This window comes from Lepidochelys kempii, chromosome 4, assembly GCF_965140285.1.
Source record: "Lepidochelys kempii isolate rLepKem1 chromosome 4, rLepKem1.hap1, whole genome shotgun sequence".
NCBI classification, from domain to species: domain Eukaryota; kingdom Metazoa; phylum Chordata; order Testudines; family Cheloniidae; genus Lepidochelys; species Lepidochelys kempii.
Window position 1 is genome coordinate 54,035,003 of NC_136383.1, and position 15,848 is coordinate 54,050,850.

Below are 15,848 nucleotides of genomic sequence, written 5' to 3' on the forward strand. Positions count from 1 at the left end.
TACAAACACTATTTTGAATTCACTTTCATCTGACTTTGAAAGTATACCTTCTTTATTCACCGTAACAGTTAATAAGAAGTTAGTTTTGATACTGATTGTCATATGTCATAGAGCAGTTTTGTTTCGCATGCAGCTAAAGACCTGAACAGAAACAAGACTTGCCTACAATACAAATACCAAGAGGTACACAAAATTTAAAATAGAAAAAAATAGTCTATTTGTTGGAAAGTCATTCTTTTTCCCTGGCATGTTAAATATGATTTAACCCAGAACAAAATGAAAATTACATTTAAACCTGATAGCTGCTAAATTGAGAATGTATAATAGATAGAGACAACTGTATTTTAAAAGGCATCAAGAGGCAGGATGGAGGAAGTGATTGTTTCCAGAATGGGATTAACCACATCTGCACTGTACTATCACAAGTAATTAGTAATTATGTACAGAACAAACCTGGCATACTTTTGCGGGGGAAGTTTGGGGATAGCTAAACATTTTCATTGAGTTGATCTGGCCAACTTAAAAAAAAAAAATTAAATAGAAATTGTAAAGAAACACATTGCTTCCGTAAAGAACTAGGAACCTTTTCTGGCCATGGAACAAAGTATTGGGTTTTATGAAGTGTTACACTGTGAGGAGTCCAGAATCAGAGCATATGTGCCAGCAGCATGCCCAAGCAAGTTAATCCTGCTGGTCTGGATACAATAACTGTCAATCTGAAGACTGACACAGACACACATCTCCTGTCACAATCTTATCCTGTAGAGAGAGGACAATGATTTCTACTGATGTGGTCTGAGTGAGAGGTTTGCATTCACAATGAAAGGTTATTTGCCATTGGGAAGCTCACTGATAATTACAGTTAAACTGATCTAGTAAACCTCTCTTTTCTTTTCCCCATTCACTCTCTTTACTTTCCTTATTGTACTACATGGACATTATCTAGACAGAAGTCAAAGAAATCTAGTACTCATAGCTGCCAAATTTTGTGCTGCTCCACATCACATTTAATCAGCTAATTTTTATATTTACTAAGGCTGTCAAAGTGATTTAAAAAATTAATTGCGCGATTAATCATGCTGTTAAACAATAACTAGAATACTATTTATATAAATGTTTTTGGATTTTTTCCACATTTTCAAATATATTTATTTCAACTACAACACAGAATACGAAGTGTACAGTGCTCACTTTATATTTATTTTTATTATAAATATTTGCACTGGAATGATAAAAAAATAGTATTTTTCAATTCACTTAATACAAGTACTGTACTGCACTCTCTTTATCATGAAAGTTGAACTTACAAATGTAGAATTATGTACAAAAAATAACTGTATTCAAATATAAAACAAACAAAGTAAAATTTAGAGCCCACAAGTCCACTCAGTCGTACTTCTTGTTCAGCCAATCGCTAAGATAAACAAAAAGAAAAGGAGTACTAGTGGCATCCGATGAAGTGAGCTGTAGCTCACGCAAGCTTATGCTCAAATAAATTGGTTAGTCTCTAAGGTGCCACTAGTACTCCTTTTCTTTTTGCGAATACAGACTAACAGGGCTGCTACTCTGAAACCTAAGATAAACAAGTTTCAGAGTAGCACCCATGTTAGTCTGTATTCGCAAAAAGAAAAGGAGTACTTGTGGCTCCGTGTATATAAATCTCCTCACTGTATTTTCCACTGAATGCATCCGATGAAGTGAGCTGTAGCTCACGAAAGCTTATGCTCATAGAAATTGGTTAATCTCTAAGGTGCCACAAGTACTCCTCTTCTTTTTAAGATAAACAAGTTTGTTTACATTAGCAGGAGATAATGCTGCCCACTTCTTGTTTACAGTGTCACCAGAAAGTGAGAACAGGCATTCTCATGGCACTCCCATAGACGGCGTTGCAAGATAGTTATGTGCCAGAAGCGCTAAAGAGACATATGTCCCTTCATGGTTCAACCACCATTCCAGAGGACAAGCATCCATGCTGACGACGGGTTCTGCTTGATAACAATCCAAAGCAGTGCAGACCAACGCATGTTCACTTTCATCATCTGATTCAGATGCCACCAGCAGAAGGTTGATTTTCTTTTTTGGTGGTTCGGGTTCTGTAGTTTCCACACTGGAGTGTTGCTCTTTTAAGACTTCTAAAAGCATGCTCCACACCTCGTCCTTCTCAGATTTTGGAAGGCACGTCAGATTCTTAAATCTTGGGTCGAGTGCTGTAGCTATCTTTAGAACTCTCACATTGGTACCTTCTTTGTGTTTTGTCAAATCTGCAGTGAAAGTGTTCTTAAAATGAACAACATGTACTGGGTCATCATCCGAGACTGCTATAACATGAAATATATGGCAGAATGTGAGTAAAACCAGAGTAGGAGACATACAATTCCCCCTCAGGGAGTTCAGTCACAAATTTAATTAATGCGTTATTTTTTTAACAAGTGTCATCAGCATGGAAGCACGTCCTCTGGAATGGTGGCCAAAGCATGAAGGGGCATACGAATGTTTAGCAGAACTGGCATGTAAAATACCTTACAATGCTGGCTACAAAAGTGCCATGAGAACCATGTGTTCTCACTTTCAGGTGACATTGTAAATAAGAAGTGGGCAGCATTATCTCCCGTAAATGTAAACAAACTTGTTTATCTTAGCAATTGGCTGAACAAGATGTAGGACTGAGTGGACTTGTAGGCTCTAAAGTTTTACAGTAACGCCTCACTTAACATCATCCCAATTAATGTTGTTTCGTTATGTTGCTGATCAATTAGGGAACATGCTTGTTTAAAGTTGTGCAATGCTCCCTTATAATGTTGTTTGGCAGCCGCCTACTTTGTCCACTGCTTCAGGAAGAGCAGCCCATTGCAGCTAGATGGTGGGGGCTTGGAACCAGGGTGGGCCGGCAGCCCCCCCATCAGCTCCCCGCTCCCCTAAGTTCCCTGTGCAGGAGCTGCCCAGCAGGCTATCAATTGCCAGGCAGTTCAGCTGTCCCTCCCCGACTGCCAAGTGCTGCTCCTGCCCTCTGCCTTGGAGCTGCTCCCAGGAGCCTCCTGCTTGCTGTGCATAGAGGGTGTGGGAGAAGAGAGGTGCTAATGTCAGGGTGTCCCCCCCACTCCTGCCCCCCCTCCTGTACCCCATCTCCACAGAGCAGGGGGACACCCGACAGGGCTCAGGATGGAGGGAGCTTGCTGGCAGCAGCTGTTGTCTCACATAAGCAGGGGCACATATAGGAATCAAAGGGCTGTGAGCCTCAGATGCCCAGGATGAGCTATACTTTGTCCAGAGAAAGTAATCCACTGTCGGTAAATGTTACAAGCACCTCTTTTGCCTTATCCACAAAGAATGAATCTGTTACAGCTTCCAACTATAAAGACTGGCTCTTTGTTTCAAGCTCTGGAGGCCACTGGTTCAATCTCCAATATGCTGCTCAAGATGGCAGCCATCATATGTGCTGGGGGGGGGGTGCTAGGTAGATGGGTGGGTGCTGGAAGAAGCTAGGGTGTTTCGGATGGGTGGGTGCAGGAGGCCATCTGCAGGTCTGAGGAGTAGCTAAGTGCTGGTGGGTGGGGTTTGCTTTGGCAGAGGTGGCAGTGGGGAGGTTGAGGGAAGGTGCCTGTAGATGTCTGTAAGAAACAGACGGAAACCGAGTGTGGGTCTCGGTGGTGACTGGATGGTGGGGGAAGCTGGCTGAGGACAGGTGGAAGTGTATGGGGATGCTGCTGGAAGGGAGTAGCCAGAGGCTGACAGTGGATGAGTGAAGGGGAAGCGGAGTGGTTGTGTCTGGAGGATGATGGGAGGAAAGCTGGGGACGTTTGGAGTCTGTAATGGGCCCCCTCAACTTCTGTCTCTGCCACTGCCTCCTCTGCTTGCTCTTGCTGCTGCTGCTGCTGCCGTCACCATCTCCTCCTGGCTGCCCCTGCCCTGCTCAGATACAGCAAGGGGAGCAGCAAAGGAAGGCAGAGAAGCTGCCTGTTCAGTAGGCACTACAGCAGCCCCTAGTGAACAGCAGCAGCAATTACAGGGTACTCCTGCAGCCTAGCTAAATGCATGGTATGGGACAGGGCTGCCAAAGATGTTTCATGCAAGATGCATAACACTGGGCAGCCCTGAGTATTAATTATAAGCTCAGCTGATAAGAATCAGGAACGCTAGAACACTTTACGTGAGTCCTACTAGCCCTCGCTTGGTGGTGACCAAATGACATTTTAAAATTTTTATTATGTATATTACAGTAGTGCCTAAAAAGTGTTAGGTGTTTGTAATGGGGTTGGAACCCACCTCTCGCGAGTGCCCCCTTCTGGTTGGGCGTGTCTGCATTCTTTAGTTCTGGTGACGCCTTTCAGTGGTTCTCAGGCAGGTCTTCAGCGACTCAGTGCTCCGTCCGAGTCACTGTCTGCATGTTAACCAGCACAAACCCCTTCTGGTGTATACGGTCCACCGGGGCCTGTCTCTCTCGCTAGCCCTCCCTGTGCTTTGGTCTTTAAGTAGTCCAGCCCTGGAATGCAGTTGTATCCCCAGGGCTTCCTCCTGGGAGACACTATCTTTCTGCTGCCCTCCCCAGGCTCAGTCCCTACTCAGTCCTAGCAACCAGCCAAGAGCTTCCTCAATGCTCCCGCGATCCCTGCTAGCAAACCATATGGGACCTTATTGCTCTTCCAAGCAGCCAGACCTGCAGTCCTTTCTTCTCCTGCTCCAAACAGCAAACAACTACAGCCAGTCCTCGACTTTACGATGTTAGAGTTACGACGAACGTCACTTACGATGTTTATAAACTGTCACTGTGTTGCAACTTTATGATGTTGATTTCGACATTATGACACTCAATCTGACATTGTTACTATGGAAAATTCGAGTTACGACGTTTTCAACTTAAGATGCGATATTCAGGAACCAACTGTGTCATAAGTCTGAGGACTGCCTGTGGGGCTCTGCAGCTCCTTTTATATGGCTCTCCTGGGCCCTGATTGGCTGCTTCACCTGCAGCCACTCTAGCCTGCTTGGAGGACCTCTCCACTGCTCCTTTCCTGGGATGGGTGTGGCAGAACCCTGAGGCCTCCGACAGGGTTAAATACAAATATTTGTGAGTTAATACACTCCGAGGCTGGCTGAAGAACAGTAAAAAGTTCCTGTCCATTAAACCCTACAAACTTATTTCCCATCTAATTGAGCACAGGTATGAGAACATTATGGATAATGGGTTCAAAGTAGATGTGAAAATTGCCAGAGGAGGGAAACTTTTTGAGGTGAGCAAATTCTCTTTAGGTACCTACACTTTACTGCATACCTTATGCAGTTTAGCTTCTAACATGAAGTTGGAATTTTCAGGCTCACAGAGCAAAGTACTCATTTGACATGCTGAGATCTCAGCTAGTCTTATCTTAAATATAAGGCATAATTAACATACAAAGTCCTGAAGTTAAGCTAGGTACCAGCTCCAAGAGAATAAAGTCATTATTAATTCAATGTGCCCTTTTGTTTACTCTCTTAAATGCATACAAAGCGTTTAGAAAAAAGTGCTATTCATATAGCCCTTTGTCTATATATTGTACATAATGTATAATATTAATTCAAACTGAATGGCAGAGTTAGAAGAGGAGGTTTGGTAAATAAGTGCTTAGTGCAATACAGTTTTCAAAGAGATCTCCCAGCCTCCATTTAGTGAAGAGATTAGGAAGCTCCTTATATCAGAAACATAAGTCACCATTCCTCATTTAAACGTAAGCACCCCTTATGGGCTTGTTCTCATGCAACATACTGTACATCAGCCCTCTAAGAATATAGGCTGGTTGAATCATATGTTAGTTCTCTTAATTCTCTGCCAATTTTGCCCCATTTTCCTAACCCTGACAATTAGTCTACATCAAATATTTCACTAGTTTTTACCTCACACAATACCTGAAAGAAACTACGAGGGTCCATCTCAGTGGGACCAAATCACAAAACTGAACTGTTATTTGAGAAGTCTGAATTTGTCAGGAAAATGAATCACAAGACATGGACCAATACAAAAAAAATGTTAAAAACTGTACTGTCAGATAATTCCTTACTCACCAATTGTCCCTGATATTCTTTTAAGTTATAATTTACTGAAATAATATTTTGTTTTGCAGAAAAAAATAAACTAGGAAAATCAATTTCCAGTGGAACGTTTGCACATTTGGTCAGGGAAAGGAAGAATCATTACCACAGATAGCTCTGGTATGGTGCCAAGGTGCCATCTTGTCTTGTTTTATGGCCTCATAATATGCACTGATTTATAGGCCTAATTTTTTTAGTCATATATGTTACCCTGGACACAGAAAACTATCTTACATTTATAATATGATATTACAATTGTGAAATGGTGTCATTTTAAATTATGAACTGCAATGTAAAGCTAACCCATGCAATTTATGCTGCAGCACTACATGGATGGAACTTACCTGGTTGTGGTTCTGATGGTGTTATCTTTAGTGTGATTGTGCTCTTTGCTCACCTTTTCTGCAGAAGAACAAAGATAATTTTAATTAGCATGAGAACCATTTTTTCAGATTTTTAATTATTTTATATCCTTGCTGCTTTATACTACAGTACAGGAAAACTTTTATCCAATAATTAGAATGAGCTAAGAACACTAGAATCATTTTTATTTTAAACTGTAACTATCACAATATTAGTCTTGCTGCATATTTTAGCATCACTATTCACAATTCTTGCATTCGTTCAGTTTATGGCAATGAAAACCTTTCTGTGTTCTCTGCTGCTTGTCCCCTCTGTGAGTGGGAATCTGTAAAGCAGTCAGAAGAACCTCTGATGCTGCAACCATCACGTGCTTATTCCAATAGATGTCGTGCACAGAAACCCTCCTTTACTTTATTTTCAGCTCTGTATCTACCAGCTGTCAGGAATTATTTAATTAGCTTTCAAGACACAAGAGATGAACTCTGTTTTTTCCAAAACAGTTAAAATGTTATGAAACTGCTCTGACTGACAACACCCAAAACCGTATTCTAAATAGCTAAAGAATTCTTGGCCAATATTATGGGGAAGCTTTTGAATTTCTAATGTAAGGCATAGAAGAAAGTGTTTTTCATTTCTATTATTTTCTATACCATACTAGACTTAACTGTGTGTAAAATCAGAACAATGTTAGCTATCTTCTTTTGTTCTTTAAATTCCACTTCCAAAGAGCACACAGTGGTAGCTATGTCTACCGTCTTTACCTGACAGTTGGAAGAGCAGCTCTGAAGCCATCTTCACTGATATATCCTGGCTGAAGAGGTTTCTCTCCGGGAGCACTCGGCCCTCTGGTACCTTTTGTATGTGTTCAGTAATCTCTCTCCCTAATAAAGAGCTGTAACCAACAGTCTGGCTGGGTGAAATTGAGGGCTGGGACTGATGAATGTCAACTTCCATTGGTTCTTCTTTAATCTTTACCATCTGGGTTTCCTTGTAACTTTCCGCTGCAAATATGTGTTAAAATAAACAAAACAACAAACAAAATTGTTTAATTCAATTAAAAATTTTCAAAGCAAGTAAGGAGGAATAACAAATGCTAGTTTTACATATTACTAGGATATCAGCATAAACAGGACTGAAAGCAAGTAGCTGAGTATAGTGGTACTGGTCTGATTTAGATCTCTGGAGGGGAGAGCAGGAATCACTATCCGCCACACCCACTTTGATTGAATTGTCCTCGTTAGCACTACAGAAGTAAATTTTCCCTCTGTTGATATTCACCCCCCTCTTGTCAACTGTTGGGAACGGGTTATATCCACCCTAATTGAATTGGCCTCGTTAGCACTGACCCCTCACTTGGTAAAGCAACTCCCATCTTTTCATGTGCTGTATATTATACCTTCTTAATGTATTTTCCACTCCAGGCATCTGATGAAGTGGGTTATATCCCACGAAAGCTTATGCCAAATAAATTTGTTAGTCTCTAAGGTGCCACAAGGACTCCTCGTTGTTTTTACTGATACAGACTAACACGGCTACCCCTCTTAAACCTATCCGAATTATATTCATCAGACTATTTTTCTAAACAGAAATGGGAAGATTGCCCAAAAACGTATTTTTGTTTTTAAAAAAAACTATAGTTATTTAATTTACTGGCTGTGGGCACTGTTTAATCAGTCATATTCTAATTGGCCAAGGTTTTTGTTTTTTTTTAAATGATGTCACTGATGGACACCAGTTCCCAAAGGTGCATAGCTGAAACCTCATCACACACACAAAGTTATCCTATGCACATGTTAAGAGCAAATATATTAGGAGGAACATTTTTATGCCTCCTCTCTTTCTTAAAACCCATTTTCGATAACAGGCATAGGAATTTTCTCTTAAAACACTACAAACCCATAGTACCCTTCCTGTCCAACTCTCCAAATCCAATTTTCCCCTCTTCTGTCTTCTTCCCCAGCCCTAAAACTTGGTCTTTTAAATTAAGAAAATGAGGTGATAATCTAAAAACCAACTCTCAGTTCAGTTTTCTACGGTGTAGGTACACTTAGATTATTCATGTGTATTCATGAGTGCTGTGATGCAGGTGCAGGGTGAAGTGACCTTATCCCCTTGAAATATTGGCTCCCTTCCACTTCAAAAGAACCTCAAAGGCTGCACTTCAAGGCAGCTCGATCATGGCACACCAAAATACCTATAAAGCAGGTGGGCTGCTCTGAAGTGTAATCCTGAACTGAGAGTTGGTTCCAGACTCCCACTTAAGTTTTTTCAGTTATAAACAAAGTTTAAAGGAGAGTGGAAGGCCCTAGGGGTTGTTTGGTTTTGAAACACCTTTTTGTTTCCTCATTATAAATTATAGTATTAATTTTTAAAACATCAAAATCAGAACAAAAAAACATTTCAATTGAATGGCTGAATGATTTGACTGACCAGATACATTTTCTCCCCACAAAAAATTTCATTTTGCAGGAAATTTCAAAATTTTGGAATTTCCAGTGGGATGGAAATTTCCAGTTTTGAACAGCTCTACTCCAGAGCTTTGGCTTCCCTACCAATAAGGTTCTTTTTTACTGAAGCATAGCATAAAGAATTTGAAGAGGTCTGGGCCATGCTGGTGAGAAGGCCAAAAATTGCTCTTCTCATTGACTTACAGCATCCACCAAATCCTATCTAAAGGAACTGTTCTGATTTGTAAGCCAACCAATAAGAATGTTTTTTCTCCACCAACCTGACGGCTGCCCTCCTACTTTGCTCAGAAAACTGAAAATCCATGATAGCCTCTCATTTGCAGGAAGCACGTTCACCATTCTTCTTCTCAGAATTAAGTTCACTCTCAATAACGAGAGGTACTATAATCTTTTTTAAAAAATCTGTGCCTCAAATCTGACTCTTGCTAGAGTCAGCAGCAAATGTAATGGCCCATTTCTGACAGAAATAGAAGCAGTCAATGGCTTTCTCAAAGGTGGTAATCAACCACCAGGAAGCATGAAATACTGTGATCTAGCTTCCAAAAATCCATGGTCGATGCCATCGTCATCAACTACCATCTGCTCTCAACCCTGTTTTTCCTGGGAAAGAGATAGTGAACTAGCTCTAGCAACATCTGACCCCTTCCAACCTGGCTTCAGGCTAAGTTACAACTGGCAAAGCACTGGTAACACGGATGGACAACTTTACAGAACTGAATAGAAGCAAAACAACAATGCTGATACTCTGATGTGAGTTGCTTTTGACACAATCCACCACGAGGTGCTGCTTCACCTATATGTCCTGGCATGAGCAGATTTAAATTGTGCTTAACTAACTGTGCTCTTTCCTTTCCTTAAGATCACCTACAGTGATGATAGGCAGCTGTTACTCGATCCTGAGACCTCTGATACATGGAGTTTCACAAGCCTTAATTCTGTCACTCTTCTTGTTTAGTATTAGAGGACATCATGAGATAAATATTAGCTATGATGACAGCAATAGATTTGATAATGTGTCTGTCTACCTATTTAGATATTTATATAGTCCTCATCACCATTGGTATCCAAGCAACTCACAATCATTAACAGATTTTTATCTTCACAATACCCTGGTGCAGCAGGGAAGTATTATTTCCATTTTACAGATGTGGAACTGAGGCACAGGGTACATATGTGAATTGTCCAAGTTCACACAGGAAGTCTGTGGCTGAGCCAAGGACTGCATCCTGGTCTCAAGTGCCCTATCTACTAGACCAGTCTTCCTACATAAATGCAGCTCTGCAGCTCTCTTACATAGCACAAAGTGGCCCAGATATTTTAGCATATGTAGGAAGGTAGAGCCTGGATAAAGAACAGCTGGCTCAAATTGACCCCTGAACAAATAGAAGTAATACAAATTAGAAGAGAGAAACTCTTTGAGGAACTAGTAAATTCCACTTTCTTACCATCTGCAGTCTGGTAGCTAACATTTTGTAACATTTAGTCATGGTAGATTCATGACTAACACTGGACATCCAAACAGCAGCAGTAACCAAAAATGCTGCCTTCCTTCTCTGGCTAGCATGAAGACTTTGTCCATTCCTTTCAGATGAGGAAATCTGTCACAGCAATCCATGCATTTGTCAGCTCCAGTCTAGAGTACTGTAACTCCCTATGTGGCTCTAGGCAAACATTCAGTCTGCACTGGCTCTTGTTCACTTCCAGATTCACTTCATAGTCTGATGCTGATCTATAAAACCCTTAATGGGACAGGGCCACACTATCTCAGTTATTACACTGCATTCCAAAACTGGCCAAGGCAGCTCATAGTACTGGCAGAGTCCTGGTCTTCCTCCATCAGCATTCCAGCCTTTCAAAGATTCATAGAGTTTAAGGCAAAAAGGGACCATCAGCTCATCTAATCTGATTTTTTGTGTATTGCAGGCCATTACATTTCACCCAGTTAGGGATAACTTGTAATCTCCTCAAAGAATAAAATCACGTTTATTTGATGTGACCTATTTTCCATAAAACCATGTTGCCTAGCATCAATTATATTACTATGACTTAATTCTTTATCAATTGAACCCATTATCAGCTTTTCCATTAAAATTTGCCAGTGACTGAGATCACACTAAACCAGTCTATAGTTACTGAGATCATCCCACTTGCTCTTTTTGAATACTGGAAAAACATTAGCTCTCTTCCAGTCTTCTAAAATTTCCCCAGAATACCAATATTTGATAAGAATTAACAGCAACAGCCCAGCAATCTCCTCAGCCAACTCTTTAGGACTCCTGAGTGCAAGTTATATGGGCCTGCTGATTCAAAACGTTTACCCCTAGTAGATTTGTTTAACATCCTCCTTAGTTACTAATGGACTGAAAAGTACTTCATCTTCCTCATGTGATAGGGGTACATCAAACTGCTTCTTTCTGAATACAAAACAGAAATATTTATTGAACACTTCCCGCCTCTTCTGCATCATCAACAATTTTATCATCTCCACCTAGTAATGAGCCTACATCATTGCTAGGATTTCTTTTGCCCCTAATGTACTTAACCTCCTTCTTATAGTCCTTACTTCTGCCAGCTATGGATTTTTCCCTGTCATTAGCTCCCCTTATCAATTTTCCTCATCATGAATTCTAATTTATGCTATTTCCTATTTGTTTCCTCCGTTTCCCATTTGTTAAAATAAATATTTCTAATTGTTGGTTTCACTTTGCCACTGACCAGGATAGGCTTTTAGCCAAATTTGTCCTCTCCTCTTTCTTGATTGTGGAATCATGACTTTTTGATCTAATAAACTCTTCTTACGGAACTTCCAATTTTTGTCCACGTTTTCCTGTCTCAATTTTACCTCCCAATCAATTTAATTCATAATTTTCCTCAGTCTTTCCTCATTGTCTGACTTCATCAGAGCACCATGGAGAGCTGTGTGCTTAGTGTAGTACTAATGGGCACTTGTGGGTCAGAATATTAATTGGTGTAGACGGTAGGAGATCATAGCTGCAGTATCTGACCACTAATCTGTTACTGGGGGAGGAGGAGGATACAGCCTACTAGTGAGGTTTGGAAGGGTAGGCAGTTCCTCTTTGCCAATCTTTTCTTTGAAGTGTAAGGATATTAGGGATGTTTTTAAAAATCAAAACCACCACCCTATAGCTGTTTCAACTTCAGTTCACCAACAAAAGTTCACTGGTTCAACTAACTTCACTTGGTAGTTACTCTGATTCTGCCTTCTCTGTTTCCCCCTGTGCCAATTAAGGATGTGTTTACTTAGCACCTTCCGTGATTTCCATTTTTCTCTAATCTTGGCCATCAAATCTTCAAGCTCTGCCATGCATTTTGTCCTGAGCTGCTAAATATTTACAGAATATTGTAAGGTAGTATAACATGGTTCAGCCATTCACAATGTCATGCGACCCCAATATAGTCCTAGTGTTTTTATATGGCTTTAGTACAAATATTAAGTTTTCATACAGGAAACCTTTTCATGCAAGATCAAGTTGACTTATTGACTGACTCATTTGTATTTCCCTAGATTGTGGACCTGGAAGGAGAGATTGTTTTGGTTGCTTTTGTTGTTAAATGGAGAAAAGAGGCTTTATTATTTGCAGCACTAATAGAAATGAAGCTAGCAGTTAACAGCTACATGGGAATGTTCCAAGAATGATTTACATGAAGTGTTTTCTATCCTATGACAACCTTTGTGCATTTTTTTGAAAAAAGGCCAAACTGATAAAAAATCTCCACCATTCACGATCTACCTGATTTATTTCAGACTTAAGAACATTTTATATTGGGTTCTCAATGGAAAAGCAAGGTAGAAATATTATAATTCAATACTATTTTTTGCTCTATCAAGCATATTTCTTCTTTCCCTAAAGCTTCTCTCACCCTCTTATAATAAGCCATAGAAAATTGTATCAATGGTGAAGGATAAAAAATAAAATATAGTGCACTGAAAGTGAGCTTGGAAGGTCTACATCAGTTATTATTATTAATCAAAATTTCAGGTAACTTGGCAAACATATGTTCCTCAGATGTGTGACATCCAGAGTTCTGGGACCAGCCTCCACATTTAGGTGAAGAGATATGGGTTAACCTTTGCTGCTCCGCCTCTCTTTCAAAATATTCAATTTCTGTTTCCATTCCATAGAGTTTAATCCCCTGTCCTGCTTACTCTTTTGATTGAGAGACACTGACATAAGCCAGGCAGAGGCAAGAATGGAATAATACAAGTGCTTCCTTTCTCTCATGATCAGGGAAGACTTCCACAGCTCAAGCTAACTTTACACATTTGAGATATTTCTCTCTTCCTTCCCTATCTTATTCTAGGCCCCCATTCCATCCTGTCAGAAAAAAAATAAACATAAGTCATGCCTTAGCCTCTTTCCTAACAGTAAAGCAAAGAAAAAGTGATACATAGCTAGACTGTAATTTTATCACAAGACCTGAGTAAGGGGAAGCACATAGTCATGTTGTCCAAGCAGATGACTGGGGACCATGTTGTGACTCAGTGTCACAACATGGTCTCTGGTTCATTCTTGCCCTGGGGTTAGGTGGTGAAGCAACATGAATCAGTCCAACTCCTGGCACAGATTACTACTACTTCTGCACCTGTTTAGCTATGCTGGCCCACATGGTGGGAGAGGAAATGATGTCAAGTCTCTGCTCACTCCCTACCCACTTGCACAGGTGGGAGAATAGTACCGCATGAAAGTGGTTTTCCCCTTCATGCAAGGGAGTAAAAGGCTCCTTGCACTCCTGCATAGGTTTACACATGGTCAGAACTGGGCCCAGTGTTATTAGGAATGAGGTTAGCACATTGAAAAGACTAAGGTTGAATATGTAACACAACAACTACTTTGATTTTTCTTTTCTTTTGCATTACACCTGGGTAGCTGGGCAGGGTTAAATTATCGTCATGGTTTATGCACTATTCAAATAAACTTTGATGGCCAAATTAACTTGTAGCATGACAGAGCTGTTATACTGGTCTGCAAAATATAGTAGGGTGACCAGAGGGCAAGTGTGAAAAATCGGGATGGGGTGGGGGGTAATAGGTGCCCATATAAGAAAAAGACCCCAAAATCAGGACTGTCCCTATAAAATCAGGACATCTGATCACCCTAAAATATAGTCTGTTGTTCACTTAAAAATACACTGGATGAAGCACCATAAAAATACAGCAGAGAACAATTGTGGATGGACTAGTCAGACTTTTTGTACTGGCGACCCCTTTCACTCAGCAAGCCTCTGAGTGCAACCCTGTCTCCTTATAAATTAAAAACAGGGGGAAAGAGGGTAATTTTAATTTAATTTAACTGGGGCTGTCAGCTCCATGCATGGCAGAGCTGACAGCTGGAGCCCCACCAGGTATGGGGCTGACAACTTGCAACTCCCAGGCAATAACCTCGAGACCCCATCAGGAGTCGCAATCCCGCAGTTTGAGAACTGCTGGACTAGATGATCTAATATTGAATCTATTTCCCCATGTTAAGTATCCTCACACCTTCTTGTCAACTGTCTACATGGGCCATCTTGATTATCAGTACAAAAGTTTTTTTCTCCTGTTGATAATAGCTCATCTTAATTAATTAGCCTCTTACAGTTTGTATGGCAACTTCCACCTTCTCTGTATGTGTGTGTGTGTGTGTGTGTATACATATCTTCTTACTATATGTTCCATTCTATGCATCCGATGAAATGGGCTGTAGCCCACAAAAGCTTATGCTCTAATAAATTCGTTAGTATTTAAGGTGCCACAAGTACTCCTGTTCTTTTTGCGGATATGGACAGACACAGCTGCTACTCTGAAACCTGTAATTTTGGACTGATTTTCTGTTGCTAATTTACATGATGCCCAACTAGTTTAACAAAATAAGGGAAACTTATTGCATCTATAAAAGCACTAACATCAAACCACCAAGAGTTGTTACTTTACACATCAGTAAGCCTTTCAATCAGGTGACCCATAAAACCCTCAGGTACAGCTATTCATATCAAGAGACACTATTTTCCAAATCAGTCATAAAAACAGAGTACTGCATATGGTTTATTTTGGTCTGAAGTGCATTCATCAGAGGTTACAGCCTCTTTTGTGTTCATGAACACAAGGAATTGTAAAGTAGTAACATCCCAAAAGACCAAACCAAACCATAAGGGAGATCCTAACAGTCTAATTGTAGCACAGTGCACTGCCATGGTGAAAATACACAGATTGGCATTCAGCTCCAGAGATTTCTCCCAATCCCCCAGGCAGCAGGGCCTGAGAGTTGTGCAGAAATCCACTCTAAAGTAACACCCTCTGCTCTGTTTAGAACCAGTATTGACTAACTTCAGAAAGACCATGTCCAAATTTCTTCCATCAAAAGGTTGGGCTGCCAGTATGAGCCATTAAGGTAGAAATAAAGCGGAAAAGCGGAAGACAAGTAAAAATGATCACATAAGATTTTATTCCAATAACATAAGCCTCTACTGTGAGTTCATTGCTTCCATAGTATCTTAAAATAGAAATGGAGCTAACTCATAAGCTGTCAGCTCATACAAAGTGTAAAAATGTTAAATTACGGAGATTAAACTACCTCCATGCAAAATAAAGTTAGTATCAATATACCAATAAACTTATTTTGTATAGCATCTTTCATTTGATGATCACTAACCATTTTACACATGGTGGGGAAAATGATGCCCAGCAATGGCTATTTCTTTTGGTTTATACTTTATAAAAATAAATGTTATTTACATAGAGAGGGTTTGAGTCTCATCATTCAATTTTACACCAGCGTAACTCTGTTGACTCAGTTGGCAGTTACTTACGGAGATTGGTGCAAATTCAGAATCAAGCCTATATAGTAGAGCCGTCAATTAATTGCAGTTAACTCAAGTGATTAGCTCCAAAAAATTAATCATGATTAAAAAAATTAATCGCGATTAATTGCCATTTTAATCGCACTGTTAAACAAT

At 40.3% G+C, this 15,848-nt stretch overlaps 1 protein-coding gene across 3 annotated transcripts in view; it reads right to left on the reverse strand.

Annotated features, from left to right (window-relative positions):
• Positions 1–15,848, reverse strand: part of ZNF827 (zinc finger protein 827) — a 133,783-nt gene that overhangs the window by 43,976 nt on the left and 73,959 nt on the right. For all 3 annotated transcript variants that reach the window (XR_012158582.2, XM_073341277.2, XM_073341279.2), the window contains exons 6-7: positions 7,188–7,427; positions 6,408–6,465 (exon numbers count right to left, since the gene is read on the reverse strand). Coding sequence is in view for 2 of the 3 variants with exons in the window: in XM_073341277.2 (XP_073197378.1) it covers positions 6,408–6,465; positions 7,188–7,427 (298 nt within the window). In the remaining variant the exon portion in view is untranslated. The remainder of the gene's footprint in view (positions 1–6,407; positions 6,466–7,187; positions 7,428–15,848) is intronic.